Source organism: Podarcis filfolensis (assembly GCF_964270895.1).
Source record: "Podarcis filfolensis genome assembly, chromosome: 8".
In the NCBI taxonomy this organism is placed as follows: domain Eukaryota; kingdom Metazoa; phylum Chordata; class Lepidosauria; order Squamata; family Lacertidae; genus Podarcis; species Podarcis filfolensis.
The window spans coordinates 27211117-27226495 of NC_139611.1; the positions used below are offsets into that span (position 1 = coordinate 27211117).

A 15379-nucleotide genomic window follows, 5' to 3' on the forward strand; every position below is an offset into this window, starting at 1 on the left:
GAGATCCTGGTGGCTCAAGCTCTGTTCCTTCATTGGTTAAGACTGGAGGCATGCTTCATTGTTACCATCTCAGCCCCATATTTTTGGTTGGAGGTTGGGAAGCTCAGAGCAGTGACTTATACAGAGACACAGCGAGCAGCGCTCTCCTCAGAAGGAGAGGGCAATTCTGATCCAGTCGCATATGATGCATTACCTTCCCCGAGCAGAGGCTGAGAGGAAGGATGCAAAGCTAGGGCAGCAAGCTGGGCAGAGACACAGCAGGCAACCTCCTCTGAGGGCAGATAATTCTGCCGTGCCCTGCACAGGGAGTGACTGATGCAGAGACATGGCAGAATTGCTTGCCTTCTAACTGGGAGGAGGAGGAAAGGACAGAGCAGTGAGTTATGCAGAGATGCGACAGGCAACGTCCTCTAAGTGTACATAATTCTGCTATGCATTGGGAATTGTGCATTTCAAACTACTGATTTTTACTGTTTAGGGTTTGTTGTCTTAGACTGTATGCCTTGTGGGGTAGAATTTCTTACTTCAATTGCGTACAAAGCTGTATACATTGATGGCGCTATATAATTAACTGTTCAATATTAATATTAATAATATACTATTGGTAATAATAGTAGTAATGACGAAGATGAATTCACAGAGAGGCATAACACAGGATCAGAGGTAAGGCAGAGCCCTGGCAACCCGCATAGAAATGTAGGGAAGGACCCTTAAGGCCCATCTAGCCCAACCCCCATGCAATGGGGGAACCGCAAGAATTTCTTGGCTTGGTTGCCTGGACTCCTGGGCAGCCTGCCGTCACTGGGCTCCCTGTGGAGCTAATAACAGCGGTCTCCCTTCGAGAGTTTGTGCAAGGCTTCCTACCCACAAGGGCTGTGGAAATGTCAAGCATTATTAAGCCTCCTCTTGACATTCCAGTCTGCAGCTGGTGTGGCGCCTGAAACGCAGCATCTCTCTGCTCTCGCTTTACAGAACTGCACACGCTGTGGCAGAACGAGGAGAGGGCAGCTGTCTCCTCGGGGAAGATTTACGACATCTGGCACCGGAGGCATGATTACTGGCTCCTGGCAGGAATCGTCACGTATCCTTGGCGTGGTTATGGGAAGTCAGGGCTGGATGTGGCGGTGGTTTCCTTTAGCTGCCTCCTGCCGAGTCAGACCATTTCTCCATCTTGCTCAGTATTGCCTACACTGACTGGCAGCAGTGGCTCTCCAGGGTTTCAGGCAGAGGTCACTCCTAGCCCTACCTGGAGGCGCTGTCAGGAATCGAACCTGGAACCTTCTGCATGCGAGGCGGATGCTCTACCCCACTGAGCTACGGCCCTTCCCTGTTCCTGGCCCATGTCCATTTTGCACATATAAGTTGGTCCCACCCTGTTTCTGCATTAATGTGGGCTTATTATTATGTTTTGTTTTAAAAATGCACACAGATTCATACTCAGATCCCAATTTTATCTTGTGTGCACATTTCCAAAGGTACTTAATCCTGAAATGTGCATTTTGGTATGTTTCTTGAGCTGAGGGCTCAAAACAGGGAGAAGTGTGAAATCCAAAGGGCAGTTCACATGCTTATTCGGCCAAGCTGCATACACAGAGATATAATAACCTAGGCAGCTGCCCAATCTGAGTCAGACCATTGGTCCATCTGGCTCAATGTTGTCTACTCTGACGGGAAGGGTCCTACGCAGCCCTACCGGGAGATGGCACTGGGGACTGAGCCAGATGGGCAGCATACAAATCCTTATTATTACTGGATTTTGTGATGAAAACAAATGCATACAAAGAAAGCATATAACAGGGGCAAGTTCACGCAGAACCACAGTTTTTTCTCAGCAGATCTGGCCCTGTTACAGATCTGTTACCCATTCCATATTTGTAAGAACTCGATCCTTTAGTGTGTTGGCACCCACACTTTGGAACTCCCTGCCTATTGAGATCCGGCAGGTGCCTTCACTCTATTCTTCATTTTGGTTTTAGGCAAGTCTGCCTTGTAGGTGATGCAAGTTTTAATCTGTTTTCACTAGTCTATTGTTATTTTTCAAAAAAATTAAATTATTGTTGTTAATTTTTTTAGTGTTTATTTTATTGCTTTATCTTTTTGGTAAACTGCCCTGACATGGGGGGTTTTTTGGTGTTTTTTTACAATCAATTTATTTGAAATAAATAAAATGAAATATCAGTGAACATGCAAAAAACGCATTCCGTTAGGTGCAATGTGCATGAAGATTCTCTGGGATAATATGAAAATTGCCCAAGCTGAAGTGGAAATGGGGAACTGACTACTTTTAAGGAAAGGGATGGTACTGTGATGTTTTTATTGTTATTATCTGTAGTTGTATATTCTATTAATGTTTGATTGTTTTTTAAATTATCCCCCCCCCCCATTTCTATTTTATCTGTAAGCCACCAAGAGTCTCTGTCAGGGAAAAAGGCAGGAATGAATGAATGAGTGAATGAATGGAGATGTTTCAGATGCCAGATGGTTCTGTTGTTCCCTTAACGCCTCTCCCTTCTGCTTCCTAAGTCACGGCTACGCCCGCTGGCAAGACATCCAGAACGACCCGCATTACGTAATCCTGAACGAGCCCTTCAAGTCAGAGATCCACAAGGGTAACTACTTGGAGATGAAGAACAAGTTCCTGGCACGGCGGTTCAAGGTGGGTTTCCAGAAATACCCGTTTGAGAGCAGCCACGTTTGCAGAGGATAAAACCTATCACCAGGTCTCAGCTGCAATAGCAAAAACAAGCTTCCATGGACAGAGGCAGTGTACCTTTCAGGGTGGACTGATGTAAATTAGGAGCGGGGAGCATATGCAGCCCTGCAAATGTTGCTGGACTCCCAACTCCCAGAATGATTCAATTGAGGATGTAACATAGCCTGAAGGGTCCCCAGATGTCCTCACTTCTGGTGCAAACAGAGACAATTTAAATGGGTGTTTTAAATCTCTGCAGGCTGTCTTGATGTGCCCCCTCATCCGCATCCCCCTGTGTAATGGGATATTAAAAGGATAAGACTATCAGTGGCCACTAGGCATGATGGCTATGCTCTGCCTCCACAGAAGCAGCAATGCTTCTCAATGCCAGTTGCAGTAAACAAGAGCACTCTTTGGGCTCCTGCTTGTGAGTTTTCCATTAGGGAACCTGCTTGGCCACTGTGAGAACAGGATGCTGGACTAGATGGGCCATTGGCCTGATCCAGCAGGCTCTGCTTATGTTCTCGTGGTCCACGTTTCGCCCATTCTGCTGTTCCTCGGCTGCTGCTATCCGTGTATGAGGCCACCTCTGCATCTTGGAGGATTCTGCAAGGTTAACGGCACTGCTCCTCATATCCTCTTTGCAGTTGCTGGAGCAGGCGCTGGTGATTGAGGAGCAGCTCCGCCGGGCAGCGTACCTCAACATGACCCAGGACCCCAATCACCCGGCCATGGCCTTGAATGCCCGCTTGGCTGAAGTGGAGTGCCTTGCTGAGAGCCACCAGCACCTCTCCAAAGAGTCCCTTGCGGGGAACAAGCCCGCCAACGCCGTCCTTCATAAAGGTGGGTTTTCCCTGAAAAGGGATCGCTTTTCCCTTAACTCCCTCCACCTCGTCTGCTTCTCCCATGACAGTTGGGAGAGTGGTGGCTGTAGGAATAACGAGGACGACAGGAGGTTGAAGGCAGGTGAGCTGTGCAGAAGCACGCAGGCAAGCATGCTCCAAGCAGGCTGCCGGCTAGTTCTGTAGTAAAAAGGTAAAGGGACCCCTGACCATTAGGTCCAGTCGTGGCCGACTCTGGGGTTGCAGCGCTCATCTCACTTTATTGGCCGAGGGAGCCGGTGTACAGCTTCCGGGTCATGTGGCCAGCATGACTAAACCGCTTCTGGTGAACCAGAACAGCGCACAGAAACACCGTTTACCTTCCCGCTGGAGCGGTACCTATTTATCTACTTGCACTTGATGTGCTTTCGAACTGCTAGGTTGGCAGGAGCAGGGACTGAGCAACGGGAGCTCACCCCGTCGCGGGGATTCGAACCGCCGACCTTCTGATTGGCAAGTCCTAGGCTCTGTGGTTTAACCCACAGCGCCACCCGCGTCCCGTAGAGTTCCGTAGTCCCGTAGTTCTGTAGAGGCTCCTTTTATTAGCAGAAGTCAACAATTGGAAACAGTGGTGAAACCACTCTGAACATGACGTATTTCCATCTAAGCACATTTCCAGCATTAGCAAATACACGTGTTAGCAGGTGTTTCCCTAAAATGTCTGCAGATTATGTCTGCATCCCCGGTCATGCTGCAGCCAAGCGTTATGTCTAGTAACCAAATCTGTGAGAGGACAAATGGTCAGGGGAAAACCCTGTTTGCTAGCCAAGAAGGCAAAAGGTCAGGGAGCGTGGGCACAATGCTCCTTGGCGCACTGTTGTATGCATGGTGCAAGGTTTGCCTCAGCGCAGGCAGAGTGTCACCTCCACAGTGGCTAAGAGAGGAAAGAGCTTTTTCAGGTTCTAAGGGAGCCTGAACTCACATTATCAGCTGTACTGTGGGAGCACTGGCAAAATGAACTGCTGAGATCAACAACAGCAGCAGCAGCAACAGCAACAACAACTGGAATTTAAATGTCTGCAATCAGTAAATATAACTCTGTGCGTGTTGTGGGTGTGGGAAGGAGGGGAGAGTTTGCACAGCAAGAACACCCCCAAAGGGTGTATGACTCATCTCTCTCTGCAGAGAGGGCGGCCAAGATGGAAACCAGGCCTCACAGGGATTGGGAGTTGGGGATGTTTAGCCCAAAAAAGGGTATATGAATCCATCTTCAAATATCTGAAGGGCTGTCCCACGGAAGATGGAGCAAGCTTGTTTCCTCCTGCCCCAGAGCACAGGACCCGAACCAATGGACTCAAATTGCAAGAAAGGAGATCCCGATTAGACATTAGGAAGAACTTTCTGATGGCAATAGCTGCTCGACGATGGAATGCAGCTCCTCAGAAGGTGGTGGACTCCCCTTCATTGAAGGTTTTTCAACAGAGGTTGGATGGCCGTCTTTCAGGGATTCTTGAGCTATGATTCCTGTATTGCAGGGGGTTGGACTAGATTGGGGGGGTACCTTCCAACTTTACAATTCTGTGCCATGGACTTTCATAGCTTTTTGGGCATCCCATTGGTTACAATTCTCTCTCAGAATCTGATCCCATAATCAGGCCACCAGGCTCACTTTTCTGTCTATATCAGGAAAACAATAAAAGATATTTATTTTAATTTTTTAGAAATGCTGTTGCATTAAAAAAACACTAACAATTTTATCATGGGATAGGTTTTCATGGGCTGCACTGTGCTCTGTCAGATGCACCCACAGCTAATGGATTTCCTATGATGGCATGTACTGAAATGAAATATAAGAAATGGCAGCCTAAGTTACACAGAAGGAAAAATCTGTGGTGTTGCCAGATGGGTTGGGTACAGGTTTCTGGGACTCACAGGTGCCCAACTGTCTTGCAGTCCTAAACCAGCTGGAAGAGCTGCTGAGCGACATGAAAGCCGATGTGACTCGGTTGCCCTCCATGCTTTCCCGCATCCCACCTGTGGCCGCTCGCCTCCAGATGTCCGAGAGAAGCATCCTGAGCCGGCTGACAAACCGGGGGAGCGACCCCAGCATCCAGCAGGTTAGAGGCAGCATTAAAAGGCAGTGGTGCACCAGCACACCCAGAATGCACTCCTATTTTCTCTGGAAAGCCTTTCCCCACTAATGGGGGGGGGGGGCTTGGGTTTTTTGTGTGTGGCCAGATGTTCTGTCTGCAGTCGTAAAGAAATGAGACAAACTATTTATCCGTTTGGGATGCAATTGCATTCCAGATGTCAAAGAGAACAACAACTACCAGACTTTTAGAAGACATCTGAAGGCAGCCCTGTTTAGGGAAGCTTTTAATGTTTGATGCATTATTGTATTTTAATATTTTGTTGGAATTTTGGAATATTTTGAGTGGCTGGGGAAGCCCAGCCAGATGGGCGGGGTATAAATAATAAATTATTATTATTATTATTATTATTATTATTATTATTATTATTACTACTATTCCAAACCATATATCTGTTGGGGATGCAATTGCAATTCAGCTGACCCTGCAGCAGTTCAAATTCAAGGCTATTTCTCCTCTTCCCTTACTTGCAACCCCACCCCATTTGAAATTGAGATTATAAATTCCGTGGGGCAAAGGGTTGTTCTTTTGCTAAAGTTATTTTCTACACAGCATCAATCACTAGCAGTTAAAAAATAATCATTGTAATATTGATGGTTTCTTTGTTTCTAAATGTTATCCACCCAGAGCCTTTGGGGACGGGTTGTTTTGTGTTTTCAAATAAATGCTCTTCCCCAACTCCACCCTCTCCAGGCCTCTTTTGGCTCCTCCCAGATCTACAGCAACAACTTTGGCCCAAACTTCCGTGGTCCAGGACCAGGTGGGATTGTCAACTACAGCCAGATGCCCCTGGGACCTTACGTGACGGGTGAGTTGAGGTTCCTTGCAGCTGCCCCCTCTCTTTTATCTCTCTCTCTCTTCTCTTAAGAGTACAAATTTTAAAGTGGGGGCCATGAGTCAAAAAACAAAAGGGCATTGGGCAAGCCAGCTGTTTTCTCTCTTATCAATAGATATTTAGCCGTTTGCGAGAGTTTCCTCTGCAGTTCTCATTGCTACGAGAGGTAAGGCCACGCTTATTACTCTCTGATAAACTGTGTTCTGTCATTCTGTCTTTGGGCAGGGTGGGGGTGGCTGGCACTGCTGTGACCGGCTTAGTCTTCCTGCAGGTGGCAAACTTGCAACCTTTGGGGTTCGCGTTGTCACCTGACAGGCAAAACCTTCGTTGATTTGATCTCCTGAACTTTATGCTGTGATTCTAAGGGTGCTTTCTATGGCGCAATCCCCGTTAACACAGCAAGTCTTCGGAGTAAACATGCAAAAGGTTCTACGGCACAACAATCCATTAATTATGCTTAGCCAGTTGAATTTGTAGGGAGTCAAAAGGCACCTGAAACAAAAGGCATTCCTCTGTCAAAAGGATTTTTTTAAAGAAAGCATGTGCTCAAGAAGTACTTTTTCTGGTAAGTACAAAAATAAAATCACAATGCAATAAAAAATTATATTTTAAAAACATTTTGCCCTATTAACTATAGCCATCTTCCACCAGTCAATAGGTTCTAACTCCCCCTCTCTGGTTAATCTACCTGATTAATCAGTGCAGCACTCTTTCTTGGTATTAATTAAAATTATGTTAAATGGGAGGTCCAACCTTAGGGACCTTGATCAGCAACAGCACCTGGGTGGGCAGATGCAAAATAGGCCAGTGCTTCTCCTTTAAGAGTTGGGGGGGAGGAGAGATTTCAGCAGGGAGAGCACGCAGGAATAGCTGACTAGGGATAGCTGATGCGCCTGCTGAAATTCTCTCTTCTTTGGAACTCTTAAGCACCCCCCCTCTTTTCCCTCCTGCGGAACTGCCCGCCCCCCAAACTTGCTCCCTTCCATTCTTTGCATGGATTGAAGCTCAGAGGTCACTTGCCCAGATATCCTGAGTCTAGGACCTCACCTCTTCCAGCCCACTGGACTTGTCTCTCCCAAGAGCTCTCTGGATCCTGACACCTGCACTGCAAAATGGCCTTTGCTGGGAGTCGCCCCCACCTTTTAATCATCACCCTGTTTTAACAGCCTTCCCCTTTCAAGCCTCAGTAGCTTTTAAAATGTTTTATTTCTCTATTCTTATGTCTTTCTATTAAATTCATATCCCTTCTTTATTTCTCTATTAAACTCATCTCTTGCACTGAACCTGAGAGGTGGACTTAACCATTTACCCGCCTGCACTTATCCTCACAAACACCCCTGCAGGTAGGTTAAGCTCAGGTAGCTGAGTGGGGATTTGAACCCAGGGCATCCCAAGTACTATTCTGACACTTCAACACTACATTCTGCTCTCTCTAAAATGAATAGATCACTAGAGGAGCTGGCTTTCTTCTGAGAATCTTCATAGAGAAATGCCATTTTGGGGGTGAAAAAATTAAATGGATTAGGTTTGAATCCCGGGGCCCAAAATGGTGGTTTACTCGGGGCTACTCATCTTAATCCTCATGACAACCTGGTGAGGTAGCTTTGGCCAAGAAAGAGAATCTGCACATCAGACTAATCAAAGAGCTTTTGCTTCTCCTCAGGAAGATGAAGTTATTTAACAAACAGTGGATCTCAAATGGGGAATTGTCAGCATCCTTAGCAAACCACAATTCCTGAGTTTCTTTATTTGGGGAGCTGTGACAGTTAAGTATGCTGTGTTGCTGGTGTATACTTGTTGTGAAAATACTCAAGAGCAAGGACCAATGAATCTGTCGATTTCGGATTATTTCTGTTTCTAATTTTTTCCAGTCTTAAGAAGTCCTCATGCATTTTACCTAATATACACATTTTCTGCAGTATTTATTAATATACACATTTTTGGCAAGCCATTTATCCTAATACAACCCATTTTTGTTCAATATTTTCACTGTCCATTTATTCTTACTCCCTGCTCAATTCCTGATCCACGAGAGGACCTTTCCTCTTATTCCATGACTAGCACTCAGAAGTCTTTGGTGCTATATTTCAACCTTAAATTGTGGTGCATTCTGTAGCCCCCCCCAGTGCTTCTTAAGAACTCAACAGATGTTGTTGGCCCAGGGTGCATGGCTGGGGGTTGGACTAGATGACCCTTGGGGTACTTTCCAACTCTTCAGTCCTAAAATTCTATGAATAATTACCCCTTTTCAAATTTTAAGGAAAGGGATTGGCAGATGGTCCATCCACCATTGGGCCCAGTTCTGTGGTTTATCACAAGAACCACTCTGTGGAACCAGGAAACTTTGCGAAAAAAAATCCTGCGTCCAGTCACGCTTCCCTGCGTGGCTCTGCTTGGGAGCTGACCTGGCAGGAGAGCAGAGTAGCAGCGGTCCTGTGTCCGTGTGAGATGAGGGATAAATCAAGTCCAGAGACAGTTCGGTTCTTATCTCTAGAAGCGTTTATTTACAAGCCATAAATCAGTCTTTCTCCATCGGAGCTTTCCGGCATTCTCCCGTGCTCCAAAAGCACACACACAGCCTCTGAGCTGAGCTGCGTCTCAGTCAGAATCGAAAGCAAGTCTGAATGCAGACACACACTGTGACTCACTTCTCTGCTTCAAGCTCCTCCCAGATACAGGACACCACGGAGTTTTAACCCTGTCAGTTCCAAACTCCACAGAAACTGGCCAGAAAGAGGTTCTTTCTAAGGAGGAAGCAGGTGCAGCCTGGAATATAAGAGGAATGTCACCCTCATCCCAGTTTGCTGCTGCTGAGAGTCTTCAGGATTGGGCAGAAACCCAGTTTCCCCACACGGCTTCCAATGCCCTCCACATGGCAGCTACTGCCTGCCTCTTAAGCAGACTCTCATTGAGGAGTTGCTTCTATCTTTAGATCCAGACTGAAGAGTTTGGGGGAGCAACCTTCCGGGTCCTCACTTGTTTCATAAGAACGTAAGAAGAGCCAGCTGGATCAGGCCAATGGTCCATCTAGTCTAGCATCCTGTTCTCACAGTGACCAAGCAGATGCCCCAAAAGGAAACCAGCAAGCAGGATCTGATCACAAAAGCCCTCTCCCCTCATGTGGTTTCCAGTAATTAGCATTCAGAAGCATTGTTGCCTCACAACCAGAGCATAGCCATCAATAGCCCTGTCCTCTCAATATATCAACAGCTCATCTCCTTCACTTCAGATGCTCCTAGACCAGGGATTGCCAACCTTTTTAGACCTGTAGACATGTCTGGTTTTTTTTGAGAAAGTGCCTTGAGCACCTCCTTCCTCTTCATATCATTCGCACAGAGGGAGAAAGTGCCTGCACGCTTCATTTGTCCAGGTTGAATCCGAATTACCGTATTTTTCACTCTATAAGACGCACCAGACCACAAGATGCACCTAGTTTTTGGAGGAGGAAAACAAGAAAAAAAATATTCTGAGTCTCGGAAGCCAGAACAGCAAGAGGGATCGCTGCGCAGTGAAAGCAGCAATCCCTCTTGCTGTTCTGGCTTCTGGGATAGCTGCGCAGCCTGCATTCGCTCCATAAGACGTACACACATTCCCCCTTACTTTTTAGGAGGGGAAAAGTGAGTCTTACAGAACAAAAAATATGGTAATTGGAGCTTCAAAATGCACATAGACCTAAAAGAGGAAGTGGGAAAGAGCTTCTTTCCCAACTTTCTGCTTCAGCTCTATCTACTTTCCTGACTGAGGTGGGTGTGAGTGGGGAGGGAGCTTCCAGAAACTCCCTGGGTGGCAGCAGAGTACCTCAAGGGAACTGTTGTGCCCTTGAATGCCATGTTGACCATCCTTGCACTGGGCCATCCATTGAGCCAGCCTGAAAGGCTTGTTGAAAGTGCTTGCATGTTCATTGGGAAGCTGACTGCCCATGCAGAAAGGTCAAAGTTCCTTGTGGTGTGCCTGTTCTAGCTGCCATTCAGGTGATTTGGGGAGCGCAAGGCAATGCCACCACTCACCTTCACCGGCCTCGGCCATCTCCATGTCCTCTGTGTGTCACCAGCTATGCCTTTTCTCTGCATCACATAAGAAGGCTGCAATCCCAAATGTAGCTCCAAGGATGCCTTTTTGCATCTTTGGGATTTGACTGCTGCAAATGCATTCCATATGGGGCTCTAGTCAGAAATAAGGCATCTCCTTAACAGGGTTTGAAATCTTGTGGTCCATACTGGCTTCCCTGCTTTTAAAAATGGCATTGGTCAGGCCACATGTTTAATACACAAATTGACCCTGGCTCATGATGGAAGTACCTCATAGAATCATAGAGTTGGAAGGGACCCTGAGGATTGTCTCAGCCCAACCCCCTGCAATGCATCTGTCCCATACAGGGATCAAACCTGTTATGAGGACCACACTCTAACCAACTGAGCCATCCAGGCTGAACTCAGTCCACGGAACATAATCCCTCCATTTTTGTCCTTTCAGCAACACCCAATGGACCTCCCTTGAGCCACCTGGATATAAAGGTCCCCGAGCCCCTGAAAGATGGTGCAACCTTAGACTGCAAGGGACAGCATTGCGATGTCATCTGCATCGAAGATTGAAGGCCAGTCTTGGTGGCTCTGGGCTTGCTGTGTTCACATCTCAAAGTGTTCTTCAAAACAAGGACAACCCCCTGCATCCCTTGGGCCATTTCACAAACTTCCTTGAGACAGCAAGATTTTCACTTCCTTGTATCTTGGGTTTTTCTTTCGCACTTTCTTATCGAGGACTTGAAAGGTTTGTTGGCTGGATTACAAATGGATTAATCAGTTTTTCGCCTGGATGCTGTCCCCCTTTCTTACGCAGCTGATTGAGAGACTGGGAGTAGGTGCCAATGTGCTATTCTCCCCCCCACCCCCGCCCAGAGATGTGTGGCAGTCATGACTCAAGTGGAGAACCTTGCTAATGCCTGTTTGGCCTGTGCTTGGAAAAGGTACAAGCTCACTCTCTGAGCTCAGACGTTGAGCAGGCTAGGTTGGGTAGACTGAATGCTGCTGCTGCTGTGTCAAGGAGGGTCTGAACTGTGGTTGTGCTCAATCCAGATATGTGTTCAAGACTAAGGATGCAACCCGCATTTGAACGAAAAAGCCAACTGAGGTTCAAAAAGAAAATACGGACACCAAGGTCTCTGTCCAGCCAAAGACTCCCGTCGCTTTCTGCAAGAGTTAATCGTTCAGTTAACTCTCTGTCCCACTGAAATCAGTGGGACTTCAAAGTGTTTAATGTTGTTTGGCTAATGGTCATGGTGTAAAGGATTGAAGGCTTTGCAAGGGTCAAGCAATGTGGTTTTTAGTTGGCCCCAGTAATGAGGGATATGAAAGCACCAAGCATGTCCTCTTCAAGGCCCATCTCACATGTGTGCATCTGTTGCTTGATTTCCCTCTGCTCAGTGACAGGCAGGTAAATTTGACTGCACCAAAAAGAGTTGTGGTGGTACAAAAGTTCCGTCTTTGGGGTTTGTGAATGCTCATTCCCAAGCAATGCAACGAAGGCATCATGAGCTGTCCTGCTATCCAGTGATGAATGTGCATGTGTGAACCAGGCCTGGGTGTACCATGATCAAACTTAAAATGAGATGCATTAATGTGCATTGGGATATGAACACACAGTAGAAAGTCCTCAGTGCCCCTGAGCAAAAACCAGGGCGAGGAGACAAGGGGGACGCATCCCAAAGTGAATCTACAAGTGCCCAGATATGAAAACATCAATCCAGAATTGTTGATTTGATTTCGTTGGTCCACCCCTTGCCATGACCACTCTGGTCTTTCCCATAAAATGAAGACAGCTGTATATAGCTCTTCCAGAGTGTAATCTGGGCTTGGTCCCTTTCCACCTGTATATGCTTGAGCAATCTGTTCAAAGGGCCTGGATGCCTTCCTTTTTACCAAGCCTCCACTAGCCAGTGTCCCCATGTGCCAGTGTCCCCATGCCCCTGTTGTCTAAATCCCCAAAATGTGCCCTGATCTACGGAGAATGCCCTCTGCCCTGGATAGGTGATGGCCGAAGTGAAGAAGAGATCAGTTGCCCCAGGGTTCCAGGCAAACAGGAAGGCAAGCTCATACAGAGTGTGCCAGTGTCCTCATGCCCCTGTTGTCTAAATCCCCAAAATGTGCCCTGATCTATGGAGAATGCCCTCTGCCCTCGATAGGTGATGGCTGAAGTGAAGAAGAGATCAGTTGCCCCAGGGTTCCAGGTAAACAGGAAGGCAAGGCAAGTTCAGCACCATGGAGAGCGGTCAACCTGTGGGTTTGAAGACCATGGTCAGCAATCCTGCAGCTGACATAGGCCATAGGTCTTAGCAATGTCTTGGAGCAACCTTTATAACCAGGGCTTAGTATTCCTTTAAGTAAAGCCCCCCCCATGCCCCTTGAAAGCTGTATCTGGCCATTTAAAGGGGCAGTGCCTTTCTTTGCATCTGCTGGCTTCTTCTAAGGCCCCAGGGTTTCAAGCTGTGGAGATACCTCCTCAGGGTAATCCTGACCCTTTGAGGAGCCTGTGAACCAAGGTGTTGGGGGTTATTGTGCCTGTGGCTCCATATGGTGAGGACCAGGGAATGGTTCCATCTCCTCCTTGGGGCTGCCATTGAAGGAGGACTTTGCCTTTGAGGAATCCTGATCTGTGCCCGTGACAAAAAGCAGTATTTCCCCAACAAGAAGACCTTCGTATTCATTTTTGGTGGGTTACGTGAGTATTGCAGGCACCCAGTGGATGATCCTAGGATGTGTGCCTCAAGTCCCTGCTATTTTGAATGTCCCCCCACCCCCCTTTTCGGATGCTTTCCTGCTATTTATTTCCCCACTGTGCTGTTCAGAGAAGGTTGCACGCTCATCCTTTTCAGCGCATGAGCACAGCACTCAGTTATTGGGCAATTGTTTTAACAGATGAACCGAAGCTACTCCCTGACCACAAAGCTTCTCCAGCTCCATTCGATTAAGTGAGGGTGGGCGTTTAGTTCCTCATGGTACACACAAGTGCAATGCCAGGAGAGAAAGGCAGAATGTGGAGAAGCCCAGAATGGTTTCCTGTGAGCAGCTCAGGATGCCTTATTAGACTCCTAGATCTTTCTGAACTCTGACATCTGGAAGCCCCATGTCAGCCTTAGCAAACCATGCCCAGGTGAGGGGTTGGCCATTGCTGGACTTCTGATATGCTACAACACTGACTAGCGCTTGCTGGCTGCTGGGAGTTGGGAATTGGGAGTCCTACAAGATCTGGACAGCCCTTGATGTTGGGGTTGGCCAGAATGGAAAGCACCCCATTTTCCCTCTTCCTTTTTTTTTTAATATTTATTGAAATTTTACAGACAAAAGAGAATTACAGAATAAGAAAAGAAAAAGAAAAAGAAAAAGAAAAAAGATACAAAAATGCAAAGAAAAATACAAAATACATGAGGAAATAAAAAACAATTAAAAAACAAATCAATCTTTTTGTATCTTATATTTCAATTACTTGTTTCCTGACCTCCTCACACCTCCCTTTTTTGTATTCCAATTCACATGGTTAATTCAGCAAATCCTTTCCCTCTTTGTATTTATCTTAATCCTATATCTTAACATATTATAACTTTATATTTTCATCTAATTATCAGTCCATTTTTACATATTCTTTTTAACCTTATTGCTAAAGCCACTTCATTTCAATCCAACATCATTTTAGCATTCATTAATTTTACAATGTTTCTGCAAATAGTCTTTAAACTTCTTCCAATCTTCTTCCACCAACTCTTCTCCCTGGTCTCGGATTCTGCCAGTCATTTCCGCCAATTCCATATAGTCTATCACTTTCATCTGCCATTCTTCCAAGGTGGGTAGATCTTGTGTCTTCCAATACTTTGCGATGAGAATTCTTGCTGCTGTTGTTGCATACATAAAGAAAGTTCTGTCCTTCTTTGGCACCAATTGGCCGGCCATGCCCAGGAGAAAGGCCTCTGGTTTCTTCAGGAAGGTATATTTAAATACCTTTTTCATTTCATTATAGATCATCTCCCAGAAAGCCTTAATCCTTGGGCACGTCCACCAAAGGTGAAAGAATGTACCTTCATTTTCTTTACATTTCCAACACTCATTATCAGGCAAATGATATATTTTTGCAAGCTTGACTGGTGTCATGTACCACCTATATATCATTTTCATAATATTCTCTCTTAAGGCATTACATGCCGTAAAGTCATTACATGACTGTTCCCAGTCAGCAAACATAAGGTTATGACCAATATCTTGTGCCCATTTAATCATTGCAGATTTAACCGTTTCATCCTGCGTGTTCCATTTTAACAGCAAGTTATACATTCTTGAAAGTATCTTAGTTTTGGGATGTAACAGTTCTATTTCCAATTTTGATTTTCCCACCTGGAAGCCAATTTTTTTGTCCAAATTATAGGCCTCTCTTATTTGATAATAATGAAGCCAGTCTCGCACTTTATCTTTTAATTTCTCAAAACTCTGCAATTTCAATTTCTCTCCTTCTTGTTCCAATATTTCCCAATATTTCGGCCATTTGGCCTCCATATTGAGCTTTTTCTGAGCCTTCGCTTCCATTGGTGACAACCACCTTGGGGTTTTATTTTCCAATAAGTCTTTGTATCTTATCCAGACATTGAACAATGCTTTCCTGACAATATGGTTTTTAAATGCTTTATGTGCTTTAACTTTGTCGTACCACAAATATGCATGCCACCCAAAAACATTATTAAAACCTTCCAAATCCAAAATGTCTGTGTTCTCAAGAAGCAGCCAGTCTTTCAACCAGCAGAATGCTGCTGATTCATAGTAAAGTTTAAGGTCTGGCAGGGCAAATCCGCCTCTTTCCTTTGCATCAGTTAATATTTTAAATTTTATTCTGGGCTTCTTGC

The 15379-nt window shown here is 46.0% G+C and overlaps 1 protein-coding gene across 4 annotated transcripts in view; it reads left to right on the plus strand.

Moving 5' to 3' along the window:
- The window catches only part of CHD5 (chromodomain helicase DNA binding protein 5), a 78664-nt gene extending 66086 nt beyond the window's left edge, over positions 1 to 12578 (plus strand). For all 4 annotated transcript variants that reach the window (XM_083628378.1, XM_083628380.1, XM_083628381.1 and 1 more), the window contains 7 exons: positions 973 to 1081; positions 2524 to 2656; positions 3340 to 3535; positions 5467 to 5630; positions 6357 to 6471; positions 6614 to 6664; positions 10972 to 12578. In XM_083628378.1, the coding sequence (XP_083484504.1) occupies positions 973 to 1081; positions 2524 to 2656; positions 3340 to 3535; positions 5467 to 5630; positions 6357 to 6471; positions 6614 to 6621 (725 nt within the window). In that variant the 3' untranslated portion in view covers positions 6622 to 6664; positions 10972 to 12578. The remainder of the gene's footprint in view (positions 1 to 972; positions 1082 to 2523; positions 2657 to 3339; positions 3536 to 5466; positions 5631 to 6356; positions 6472 to 6613; positions 6665 to 10971) is intronic.
- Positions 12579 to 15379: the final 2801 nt, after the last annotated feature.